The sequence below is a fragment of the Salvia splendens genome, chromosome 9 (genome assembly GCF_004379255.2).
Source record: "Salvia splendens isolate huo1 chromosome 9, SspV2, whole genome shotgun sequence".
Taxonomy (NCBI): Eukaryota; Viridiplantae; Streptophyta; class Magnoliopsida; order Lamiales; family Lamiaceae; genus Salvia; species Salvia splendens.
Genome location: NC_056040.1, coordinates 30,611,642 through 30,624,599, shown reverse-complemented (window position 1 = coordinate 30,624,599; position 12,958 = coordinate 30,611,642). Strand labels below are relative to the sequence as shown.

Sequence of the window (12,958 nt, the reverse complement as noted above, 5' to 3'; positions counted from 1 at the left end):
ATATCTATTCTAAAAATACGTAATGTATTCATTCAATATAGGTTTAGACATGTGTGATGTGTGACACACCAACTAATTAAAACGATGGGGTAATATCATTTGTGGTTTGATTAATACCATTACTGTAAAGTGTGTCAACTATGAATGTTAAGTGGCAGTCACTTTTAAATGGAAACTACTCCACATCAAGTTGGCTTGACATTTTTAATAATTCTTCCTGAAAAGTGAAAGAGTAACTTGGTTAGAGTAAATCATGTAGTATAAGGATGTTTAATGAAGTTTACTCTTTCATGTATAAAAGACTTGAAAATAAGGCACTTGTTTAAGCATACATTTGATTTGGAAATATAACGTTTATTCAACGTAGAGGAAGTAATTATTAAGTTGGTGTGACGTTGTTCCACAATTTATACATAATATTAAATTTTCACAAGAATTTATGCTTTTGTTTGTGAAGGTATATGAGTGAGATTGGTACACACAATAGTGTAGATGATTTTTGTTGAATGAATAACATTGGAATTTGGGATATTAGTATTAATGATTAATTATGAAGTTGGCGTGACATATAATTGTATACTCTATTAATCTAATATTTCCCTTGTTTCACGTTATTTGAGTTGTTTTAGACATAAATTTAAGAAAGTGATTAAATAAAAAAAAAATAAAGTAGAAGAGATTAAATGTGTTACTCCACTTTTTATAATAAATAAAAGAAACCGAGTCAAGTATAGCGAATTAGCAATAACTTTGGGACGAAGGGAGACTTAAAATATGGCAATATAGTTTTGTTTTACAATATTGAAATATCCAATAGAGATCTTATCAATTTAACTAAACATACGATAGGTGAACTAACTGCGATTATTATCGGGAACATATCACTATCACATATTTGTTATTATCTACCTTTGATTTGTTGAAACTACCTTACATTTTATAGTGAAGGGAGCAAATTTATCTATAAAGAAAATTTAAGAATTTGAGAAGGACATTTAGTAAGAAATTAAAAGAAATAAATTTTAAAATTAGTAATATATACAAGGAGTAGAAAATATGAGGCGGAGCAGATGCTCCTCCAATGCCTTTACTAGATCCGCCCCACCCCTGTTTTATAGCAAGCTATAATTAGAGTTTGAATCCCATAAATTTTTTTCCAAACTCCCAAGTAAAAGAAGAAGAAGAAAGAAAACATAGTGAGTAAATATTAATAAAAAAATGAATACGAATTGTAGAGTGGATTTAGAGCACCCGCAACGCGGTGCCGTCGCCGTTCCTATGCCGTTCCGGAGGAACGGTTTCGCGGCGGCACGCGTTGCAGCGTGCGTTCCGTCGCCATTCCGTGCCGCCACCGTTCCCATGCCGTGCCGCGTTTCGTTCCTCCGGAACGCGGAACGAAACGTTCCGCCACGCGCCGAGGCGACGTGGCGGACTCCCATTCGACGCGTGAAGCCCACTCGCTGCCCCGCGAGTGGGCTTCGTCCCGATGACGCAATAATTCATTTTTTTTTAAAAAAATTTCGAATTTAATAAAAAAAAAATAAATTTTTTTTTTATTAACGGTAATGAGACCGTTAATTTTATAGCCGTTTGGTTTTTTTTATTATTTATTTATTTACTCTATAAATACTCCGGAGGCCAAGCACGGCCGATTGTCAGTTCCTTCTCGACCTTCACGAAACAGTGCACGGATTCCCAGGGATGCTCGGCAGCGTCGATTGCATGCACTGGCAATGGAAGAATTGCCCGGTGGCGTGGAAGGGGTCCTACACGAGCGGCCACAAAGGTACCCACCCAACCGTTATACTCGAGGCCGTTGCCGACTACCGCCTTTGGATCTGGCACGCGTACTTCGGGGTCCCCGGGTCAAACAACGACGTAAACGTGCTCAACCAGTCCGACCTCTTGACCGAAGTTTTGGATGGTAAAGCGCCGGCCATCAACTTCGTCGCCAACAATCGGCTTTATAAAATGGGGTACTATCTCGCCGATGGCATCTACCCGAAGTGGCCTACCTTCGTGAAGACGTGCAGTGGGTCTGCGAACCCAAAGCAGGCTCTTTTTGCGCAGAAGCAGGAGGCTGCTCGCAAGGATGTGGAGAGGGCGTTCGGGGTTCTCCAAGCGCGCTTCAACATCATCAAAGCCCCGGCTCGTACGTGGTTCATGGAGAACATGGTCGACATCATGTATACGTGCATAATCTTGCACAACATGTTTGTCCAAGACGAAGGACCCGAGGCGGGAAATTGGTTCGACCCCGAATCCCCCGGAAGCTCAACCGCAAGTAGTCCGCCTCGAAGTGGAGCGCATCCGTCTATACAAGAACGGTTATCTATTCGTGCAAGGACACGCGACTCTAGCGCCCACACCCAACTCCAACATGATCTAATTGAGCACATTTGGGCAAACTTTGGCGGATGAAATTATTAAAATTGTGTACTTTTATTTTTTTATGATTTTAATTGTGTGCTTTTTATTTTTTTAAGTTTAAGTTGTAACTTTGTTTTAATGTTGTGTGTTTTTTAATAAAATGTGTTTGTTTTTTTAATTGAATTGAGTTGAAATTAAAAAAAAATGAAATTGAATGAATAGTAATTTAAGGAACGGTTAAGGAACGGTTAAGGAACGAGGGTTGCAGGTTCCGTTCCTTAGTTAAGGAATGGAGTAAAAAAGTACAGTGGGGCCCTCAAATAGTGGTTTAAGGAACGGTTTAGGAACGGTATAGGAACAGCGTTGTGGATGGCCTTAGATCGACTGATTTCGAGACTAGGTAGTTCCAAATTGTTTTCAGATCTCTAAGTCAATTGTAACAGTTTGTGGGGCCTACCACCACATTGCAACAGCCAACAAGGCTAATTTATTCTTTAGAAGTGTATTGTAGGCTAAGTAGACACACTATGTAAAATCAAGTACACATTCACAAATTAGGCATGTGCATGTGGTTTCATGTCAAAAGTAAATTAAGGGCATCATTAACCTCATCCCCATTTAGGCCCCAAATTCCCTCCACGTCTTCATTCCATTACAGTTACGGCCCAGACCCTAACTGCTCTAATCCTACAGGCCACAACCAGGGCCGTAACTAATAAATGACAATATTCACAACTTCAACCTATTTTACACGTAAATGCAATACGTTGAACAATTCAAACAGGGAAAATTTATTGTTCAATCGAAAAAAGAAAATTACAAATCCTAGAAAAAAAAATTTACAAATCCTAAAAAAAATATTATTAAGCCCTAAAAAAATTACAAGTCCTACAAAAAATATTGAAATAATTTAGAGGATAGAAATGGAGAAATTGGTGGAAGAATGTTGAAGAAATGAGTATAAATAGGCAAAAAAAATTTTAAAAAAAGAAAAAATAAATTTTGGGGGTTTGCGGCCCTTCCCAACACCCTCTAACGAGCGTCCCCAGTCCCCATGCCGCAACTGCAGCCCCGGGTGTAACACCCCGACTTTTTCTACCTTTTTATTTTGTTCTTGAAAGGACCGTCGTTTGTGCACTTGAAAATTTTTCGACCTTGTTTCTTTTATCGAGAGAAGTATTTCACTTTTGGGGCTAAACAATTATTCTTTCCTAGCCCAATTTGAAACCCAATTGTTACGAGCCCAAAATGATACCTACACGAAAGAATAGACCACGTATCAAATACACTTTCGACAACAAATCAAGACGAAAAGTTAGATAAGAATCGCGGCACATCAAGACGAAAAGTTAGATAAGAACCACGTCGCATCAGGCACGTTTTCCAACGACGGCCGCATTAATTACTCGTCGCATCAAAACGAAAAGAGGTGAATTTTTGTCTTTTATGAATTTTTTTTTCTATAAATACAACCTCCCTCCACTTCAAATCCTTTACTTCACTACCAAAGAATTGAGAAATCCGAGAGAGAGAAGAGAGAGGGGATGGAGGAACGAATTTCCGACCACCTACCTGTCGGGAACGGCTTCGGCGGCTGGGGGAGATCCTCGGCGACGGTGGCTGAGGCAGATCCGCGACGACGGCGGACCCGCAGCGGTGGCGGCGATGCGTTTTGATCGAGGGAAGTGCAGCCTTACCTTCGACCGAGAGGAGAAAGAGAGGAGCACGGCGTGAAGGCTTTAAACGAACGAGGTAGGGCTTTCTAACTAAGTTTTTCGTGGGCTTTCTGTTAAAGTTACAGTTTTTACGAAAAGTATTTTACGTGGGCTTTCGAACTAAAGTGTTTTCAAGAGCTTTAGTTTTAATATTTTGATTCGAGCATCATTTTATGTGACGAAATTTCTTTTAACTGAGATTGCGAGTATTATTAATTTTATTCGATGTTGATGTGATTATGTGCTTAAAGTGAAATAATTAAGGTGAAAGTGATGTTATGTGATATATGTGTTGATTTATCGAGTGATTTGTGATTTGCTCGACTTGTTGATGTGATATGAGATGATGCTCGATCTTGACGGAGAAAAAATGATTTATGTTTCAAAAACGTTTTGAGGAAAATAAAGTTGAAAAGATTATGTCAAGCCATATTTTATTTTGGAACTATGCCTATCTGACTGCAACGATGAATGGAATGGATTGATGGGAGACCGTGGGAGGTAACCACTTCCCCGGCACTTGAATGTTAAGATATGATGAATGATGAAAGGAATGATGAATGATGAATGGACTCATGAATGAACAAGAGATAGTGAAATCGGGTTTGTCAGATACGGCATATGTTCCAGGAAAATAGATCGAGGAAAAGAAAAATGTTTAGTGTTCTCGGACTTTTCCAAAATAGATCGAGGAAAAGAAAAATATTTAGTGTTCTCGGACTTTTCCTAAAATCCCGAGTTCACTCAAAGAGTGGCTTGACAAAATCTATTTTTTTTAAATATATTTTGGCACGTGTCCACTGAGTACACTAAGTACTCAGCCCTGCATATGTTTTCTCTATGTGCAGGTTGAGCGGTGACGAGCGCGGTGGGTGTTGAGCATGAAAGTGAAGAAGATTGTAAATAAAACTTTCTGAATATATTATGTCTTCATACATAATAGTATTCTACTCTCGAATGCTTCCGCCAAGTGTTGTTGAGATAATTTTATCTCGAGTTGCTGATTGTTGAAAAGACACTCTGATTTTATTCGAGCTTTTCCCCATTTGTTTGGAGCTAAAAGTCGAGTTTGCACTCTGTGTATCATACACTCTGATATATATATATATATATTTCTTTTAAGCTAATTGAGCCTTTCTTATGAACTGTTATCCTTAAATGCTATTCTTAATGTTTGTCCCTTGGTCACGATCGTCTCATTTGTAACACCCCTGGGGTGGGCGGGCGTGACACCGAGACGTGCCCAGGCCGCATCTCCGCCTCGTCTAACCCCGCGCCCGGGCCGGGACTCGCTTTTGGCGGCCCGGCCTGGCGAGTTAATGATGCTCTAATGCCTATGCAATCTTTTCGTCTTAGTTCGTTCTATAAAAATATGCATTTTTCAAATTTGGATATTTTTTCCTCTCTAATGAAGTGGAACCATTTCTACACTAGTAATATTTTAATTATTTTTTCTTTCTCCTTTCTAATTTTACTAATTATGCATTAAAATTGATATTCAATTAAAATTGGGTAGGAATAAGGGAGTAATACTAGTTTTAAAGGTGGTGGTCCCTAATTTTGTTGCAACCCAATCATTCTTCACCCACCACCCTTATCCACCTCTATTTTTGTGCTACGTACTGTGCGGGTTAGGAAGTCTACGCACGCAAAAACATTATTTGAAGCCATTAAAATCATTTAATTAGAAACTGAAATATTGTAATGTTTCCAAAAAATAAAAGTCCATAAAAGAAAAGTGGAAAGCAAAAGAGTAAAAAGGAATCCCAATGCTGGATTGCATGACTTTGAGAAGAAGCAGCTAGAGAGTTATTGAGTAGCAAAGATGGCTAGAAAAGCAGGGGAGACCAAAATGATGCTAAAAAATGATAGTACTAAGATTCACATTGGCAAGAGCAAGATCGCAACGCAGAGATCTGATCCCGGCATCAAGCGATTTAGAGATGAGATTAATTCGGTCAAACTGAGGAAAATCAAATCCGATTCTGCTAAGATCGATCAACACGAGGATCACGGGATTATCGAATCTACATTCGAAGCAGATGAGCCAATCACAATCAATGCAGATCATGACCTCAAAGAGGAAGAGGAAGAGGAAGTGGAAGTAGAAGTAGAAAAGGAAATCGAAGTCGAGATTGAAAAGAAAAGCCTCGAAATCAGTTTGCAAGAGCAGAAGAAGGTTGTGGTTGTGGAAGAGGAAGAGGAGATACCAAATCAGATTCAGGAGGATGGAGCTTCAACCAGACTTGAGAGTTTCGGTGAGTTACAATACAAATCCAAACGCATTAACATTGCTTCTCAATTCTGATTGCCTTTTTTTTTTTTTTAATTTTCAGCTGATTTGATAATGTGGAGAGATACAGCAAGATCAGCCTTTGTATTTGGTGTTGGAGCATTTGCCATCATTTCCACTTCATACACCAAACACCTCAATATTAGGTCACACATAAATACAAATGAACTTTATCCAACACACATTTGCCTCAATTAATTCTACTAGTATGTTTTTTTTCGCAGCTGTATCTCTCTTCTTTCCTACCTTGCTCTGCTCTATCTTGCTGTAACTTTTGTTTTCAGATCCCTCAAAACCAGGTAAAACATAATACTCCCTCTTTCCCAAGGAATAAATAGTTAAAATCGAGAGAGATTAGTCTAGTTGAGCCGACTTTAACACTATTCTCTCTCTTATATTATTCTCTATCAATTTTATCTATTTATTATCATTTTCTCAACTATCCCATTTTGTTTTTACCATACCATATCAGTAAAAAAACTAGTGGTGGAAATTATTAGGGGAAATATTGATTTGGATAGCAAAGATGAAGAATATGTTGTAGGAGAGGAAGAAGCGGTTTGGCTAATAAAGTTGGTTTTGCCCTATGTAAATGGCTTCCTTTCCAAATTGAGAAGCCTCTTTTCTGGAGATCCAGCTACCACAATCAAGGTAAAACAAATTCATTTTTCTTGACTATAGTATTTTCGATTTGAATTGGGCAAAATGTCAACTACTGTCTGTTGCAGTTGGCTGTTGTGCTGTTTGTATTAGCAAGATGTGGAGGCTCCATAACCATCTGGAAAATGACAAAACTAGGTTGCTTTTTTTTTTAATTTTAAATCAAATAAATACTATAGTACTTGCATATATTTTTATAACTATAGGATTTTTTTTTATTTTGGTGTCAGGATTCGTTGGAGTTTTCGTGGTGCCAAAACTATCTTCTGCCTACTCCTCACAGTTAAATGCATATGGTAACAAACAAATCCGTTGCTTTCTTCCATTATTTATTGAATTCATCTTTTAATCTTTTAGGGTCGTATTGCTAAATTAAAATTCAGATTAAATTTGAGATCACATTAAAATCCAATTTCAACGGATAAAAATGGAGATTAAATAAACATATTAGTAGTTTTTTTTGTTTATTTAATAGATAAATTGGAATTTTTAAAGAGATAAATAAGAAATACGTCTTCAGATTCATATTATCATTAATAGTATAATGTTATGGACAAATTTTCATAAGTAGAAGTGCACTAATTTTGTGGGATAAACCAAATAAAAAAAAAACTATTTTTGAGGACAAGGAGGTATTTACTGATTAACTGGAACAATTATAATGAATTAATCTTGTTTATTTATCTAACTCTGGGATCAAGTTTTAATTAATCAATTAGATAATTAATTCAATATTGATTACGGTTTACCAGTCATCTCAACCACTCATTAAAGTCCAGTAGATAAGGACATCCATAAAGAGAATATTTGTGTTAAAATTAAATGAAACACATTAGTACTAGATTAGGTGTTGTAATTATGTAAATGAAAAAGGTAGTATTGGTATGAAGGTACATTCTGGATTGGAAGATTCGGAGATGCGTGGGAATCATGTAGTCACAAGAAAGCAGTGGCGTTTGGAATATTCAGTCTTGTCTGGAATTTATCTTCAGTTGTTGCTCGAATTTGGGCGGTTTTTCTGTTATTTGTTGCGTTTAAGTACTATCAACAGTGTAATAAGGCATAGTTGTTACAGTCTGCTAAATTCTATACTTACAAAATACTCCTATAGGAAACACACACGATATTCCTTTTCTTCTTCTTTTTCCACTTTTTGTAGTTTGAATTCTAACTTGATAATAGCATCTACAATGAGGCGGATGATAGCCCGCCCAATGCATCCTTCGCTCTATCTTTCGCCAATGCAGGTAGACGGAGGATGCTTCCCCCATCCTCCACGCTCTATGCATCCTCTGCGGACGATGGCCCATTATTTGCATCCTCCGGCCTATCCTCCGCCCCATTACAGGGGTTCGGAGGATAGGTCCGGACGATGGGAAATAACAAACAAAATGTAAAGTTTGTGATATTTTAGACTAATTTTAAAGTTCGAGGGAAATATCAAAATTTAACCAAAGTTCATGGTTTTTAAACCAATATCCCAATTAAGTAAATGTAGGGTTTGCCTTTAATTTGTGGTGTTTTTATATTTATTTTGCTAATAATTGACATATTTGCAAACACAAAAAATAAAAATTAACTACAAAATAGTAGTTAAAATTATAGGGCGGGTTATAGAGCGCACTACTGCAGATGGATGAGACGGAAGATAAAACGCTGACGTAGCAGAGTTAGTATATGATGTCCTATAGGGTGGGCTATATGACGCCCCACTAGGAATGCTATAATGATATTGTATTTAGATTGAGGAATTTTGGTTCAATGCAAATGGATTTGATTTAATCGTTTAAATAATTAAATGTCTCATACGAATATATAGATCCAAAATGGTCAACGATATTCAATAAGTTTTGCAGACCCACCTTTATCCATCCAATCCACAAAAATAAATAAGGCATACATTATTTCAATTACTTAAGAGTGAACGCTTAAAAATACTTTAATAGAAAATTTTCAATACTAAATTCAATGAAAATAATCTATACTATTTTCGTTCCATAAAAATATAAGTATATGATTTGACACGGGAATTAAGATAAAATTAGTAAAGTAAAAAAGAAGGAAAAAATAATTAAAGGTAATGTTAGTGGTTAGTGAGACACTGATGAGTCTCGTTCTCGGCCTTGGTTACTGGTCAATATAAGGTGCTTTATTGGATAATATCTGCAAAATAGTTGTTAAAATGTGCAGGTTGAAGTACTAAATCAGGAGGAAAGGTTCAGAAGGAATTCGAGTGAAAAAGCTACGAAAAGTGGGCAAACTGGTTAGTATGAGCAGAAAATACGCAAACTGACCAGGATGGATGCTACAAAACTGGACACGAGAAGGAAGGACTTGCTTGGAATAATCACCTATCTAAAGAAGGGCAAAATTGTCATTCCACATGAAGAGAAAGCCCTAGAAATTAGGGCAAGCCACCCTATAAATAGGAGCTGAACATAAAGAAAAGGGAGGAATTTTGACACCACTTCACTTAGGACTTATCATCACTACTACATCACTTTTGAGGAGAATAGCTCCACTAGCTCTTAGTTCCATCTAAATCCAGCAGCCTGACTTGAAGATTCCGGCCACCTGCCGGCGAGGAGCATCATGCCTGATTCATTCCAGCCGCCGTAGTTCCAGAAATTCCTCCAGTTTCAGTTTCCGATGAGCGAAACAATCTTTTACTTGCTTTGTTTTTAAGATTTCTTAGTTTAAGTACTTGTTTTTGCTTGCCTTTGACTTGGATTCCAGTAGCTACTTAGTTGGAACATCTTTTGGGTGATAATCTTGAAAGCAATGAAGTTTATTATGGTTTTATTTTGTGTTTCAGCTTGCTTATTATTTCTTTCTGCCTAGTAGCTAGATCTGGTAGTTTTACGTTGACTTCTGTTGTTTATGTGCTTGAATCTGCTTTGCTTAGTTAGATCTAGGTTTTCTTGGAGTGTTTACAAGTTTTAATCAGGTTAAGTTCCTCAAAAAATGCATGGGAATCGTTTCTGCTTGCTTCTGTCACCTTGTCCCGCTGACCAGTTTGCGTAGATCTCAGTTTTCTTAGATTTCGTTCTCGATTTCAAGTTAAATATTACATTTACGAATTTTCAAGCTTGATCATTCATCTATGGAGTTTGTTAGATCTTGTTTGTTTAGCTTGGTGAAGAAGATAATGTCACAATCAAAGAATGAGACCACTTGTGTTGCTTTTGTTGCGTTTTGCTTTTGTACTTGCACTTTTTCAGCTTTTCTGCACACCCAGGAGACAGTCTACCAGCATGTCCTTTGATTCTCTTTACCTTTTGTCTAGCCATTTTTAGTAAGTTTCGTCTAGTAGCTTCTCACCCTAATTTACACACGCACTTTAATTTCTTTTAGCACGCAGCATTTAGAGCCCACCCTGACCTACTGGTCAGGAGGGGTATAGGTTCCATTTCATTTTCTGACTAGGTAAAACTCAACCCCAAAAAAGCGTGGTAGCTAACCAACCGCTCCCAGAATGTCATCGCAAGTGTATCTCGCCTACATCCATCTCTGTGGGATTCGACCCTTACTCCACTATACTAGCCAGTAGAAGTGGGTTGAGGTATTTTTTTGTTGATAGGGAAGATAGACACAGACCCAACGACACAGCTAGGTCTAGGTACCCTCCTGGCCAGTTGACACATACACAGAGTCATAGTCTCATCTTTTCCCTCTATCAAATGGCACCGTTGCCGGGGATGGATGACGTTTTTGCATACATCTGTTACATGACACTTTGGTGTACATATAGTTAATTGTTTTTCTTTTCTTTTGTTTCTTAGTTTATGAGGAGTTTTGTTAAGAATTTTGGTGTGAATATTGTAAATAAACTTTTATTTAATTTTTGTGTTCCGCAGTTAAATGAAACTGAGTCCAACTGGCCAAGGGAAGAAGGGGTAAATCCAGTCACCACTCATTCAGAATTAACCACTGCCTTGCCTGTTGACTTGGATGCGAGCGGTGAGGAGGATCGCAGCACAGCCATCAAGAGTGAACCGGAATCAATATCCGCAACTGAAGAGAAGAAAGCCAACATGGCTGACCAGGAAAATGATCCCGAGATAAGCTCGTTGTACGCTCACTTGGATGGCGAACCACCGCAAGCAATCGTCACGACCTTAGGACAAGAAGCAATCTACGTGGAACCCCACATTATGGCCATCTTGCCTGTGTTCTTGGGAAGGAGTTGTGACAGCCCATACGAGTTCTTGCATGAATTTTGCAAAATCTGCAAGGCTCTAAAGCGGCCAGCGGGGTCGAGCGAAGACGACTACAGACTGAAGGCCCTTCCCTTTGCCCTTAAAGGGGAGGCGAATACTTGGTTCAAGAGGCTGCCACCAAATTGTATCAGAACCTGGTCTGACTTCAAGATGATGTTCTTGGATCAGTTCTTCCCAGCGGCCAGGACAAGTGCATTAAGAGATAAAATCCGAGGAGTTACACAAGGTTATGATGAGACCCTGAGTCAGTACTGGTCAAGATACATGGGTCTATTGGATGCATGCCCAAACCACCACATGTTGGAAGTAGAAATTTACTCGATTTTCTATGAGAGGATGAATGCGGAGAGCAAGGACTTAGTGAACTCATCAAGTGGAGGAAGTTTTTCCAAACTACGAGTTAGTGAGGCCAAGAGAATCATAAAAAGACTTCTCTACGCGAAAAGAGCCTATGACAATCCACGTACTCTCCCGTCCAGAAGAGGTATGGAAAATGCTGCAGCAGTAGGAAATAATGATCAATTAGAGAGTCAGATTGACAAGCTCGAGAGGGAACTTTTGTCAGCAATTGAGAAGAGTAAACCGCAAGTTCCTCCAGTCAATGCCACCATGGTAACTGCCCAAGAGGATCACTATTCAAATACGACTGGGCTTTGGAATTCAAATAGGAACTGGAATCCTGAAAAGCAGGAGGACACGCCTTGGAGATAACACCTGGACTTTAGATGGGGAGAGGGAAACTCTAAACAGCCCAACCCACCTCAGAATGCATACGATGGACCCCCGGCCCAAGATTCACAGCCGAACTGGTCAGGAAGAAACCAGCATAATCCGCACCCACCAAATCCATATCGAAATACCACCTATGTGCCACAATATCAGATGGGAAACCAGAATTACCAATCCCACTCACCCCAACATTGCCAAAATCACCCATGCCCTAACCCTAACCAGTATCACCACCCCAACCAGTTCAGTCAGTACCCTTCATACCAAAATCAGCCAAACTACCCTTACAATCAAAACCATCCCATCTACCAGTCGCATCCCAACGGCCAGTATAACTCCCATCACCAGCAAAATCCCTACCTACACCACCTGAATCCCAATCACAGTCAACCCCACAACTCTAACCAATTCGGCCAGTACCCCTCTCATCAAAATCAGCCAAACTATACCTACCACCCATACCCTAACACCCAGTATAATCCCCACCATCAGCACAATCCTAACCATTTCCTACACCAAAACAAGTCAGGAAGATCTATGGAAGAGATGATGGGAGAGATGCTTGCTTACCAACAAACCATGAGGAGCGAATTTCAGTCAAATAATGAAGTGGTGCAAGGCATGCAAAACGCCCAGAAAGAGCATAAGGAAAATATGGACATGCTGAATAAGCAACTGTCCTACTTGGCCAGTTCGATGAAAGAGATTTGTGGGAATGCGGAAAGGCTCCCAGTTACGGTGCACATACCTGACAAAGCTAATGTGAGGAAGATGACATTGTGGTCAGGAACATCCTACAAGGAGCCTGAACGGAAGGAGTCATTTGGGGAATCAAGCAAGACAAAGGATAAATGAGACATACTGACCAAGAGGAGTGGTCCTGATGAAACTGAACCAGTTGCTGAACCTCAAATCAATCAAGGTCCGGAAGAGAATTTAAGGGAAACCACTAAAGAACCTGATGAAGAGGA

The 12,958-nt window shown here is 38.9% G+C and overlaps 1 protein-coding gene across 1 annotated transcript; it reads left to right on the top strand.

The window, feature by feature from the left end:
- The first annotated feature begins 5,756 nt into the window (after nt 1-5,756).
- Nucleotides 5,757-8,174, top strand: LOC121746440 (reticulon-like protein B21). Its single transcript, XM_042140271.1, has 7 exons — nt 5,757-6,343; nt 6,422-6,524; nt 6,603-6,677; nt 6,879-7,029; nt 7,107-7,176; nt 7,269-7,334; nt 7,929-8,174. The coding sequence occupies exons 1-7, from the start codon at nt 5,911-5,913 to the stop codon at nt 8,102-8,104; spliced, it is 1,074 nt and encodes a 357-aa protein (XP_041996205.1). The 5' UTR covers nt 5,757-5,910; the 3' UTR covers nt 8,105-8,174.
- The last annotated feature ends 4,784 nt before the right edge of the window (nt 8,175-12,958 follow it).

What these genes read in the sequence shown, in the direction of transcription:
- LOC121746440 (XM_042140271.1), top strand. Translation starts at nt 5,911, where the DNA reads ATGGCTAGAAAAGCAGGGGAGACCAAAATGATGCTAAAAAATGATAGT. An exon ending in ACCAAACACCTCAATATTAG is followed by an intron (nt 6,525 to 6,602) that starts GTCACACATAAA and finishes TTTTTTTCGCAG; the next exon opens with CTGTATCTCTCTTCTTTCCT. An exon ending in TTCAGATCCCTCAAAACCAG is followed by an intron (nt 6,678 to 6,878) that starts GTAAAACATAAT and finishes GGAAATTATTAG; the next exon opens with GGGAAATATTGATTTGGATA.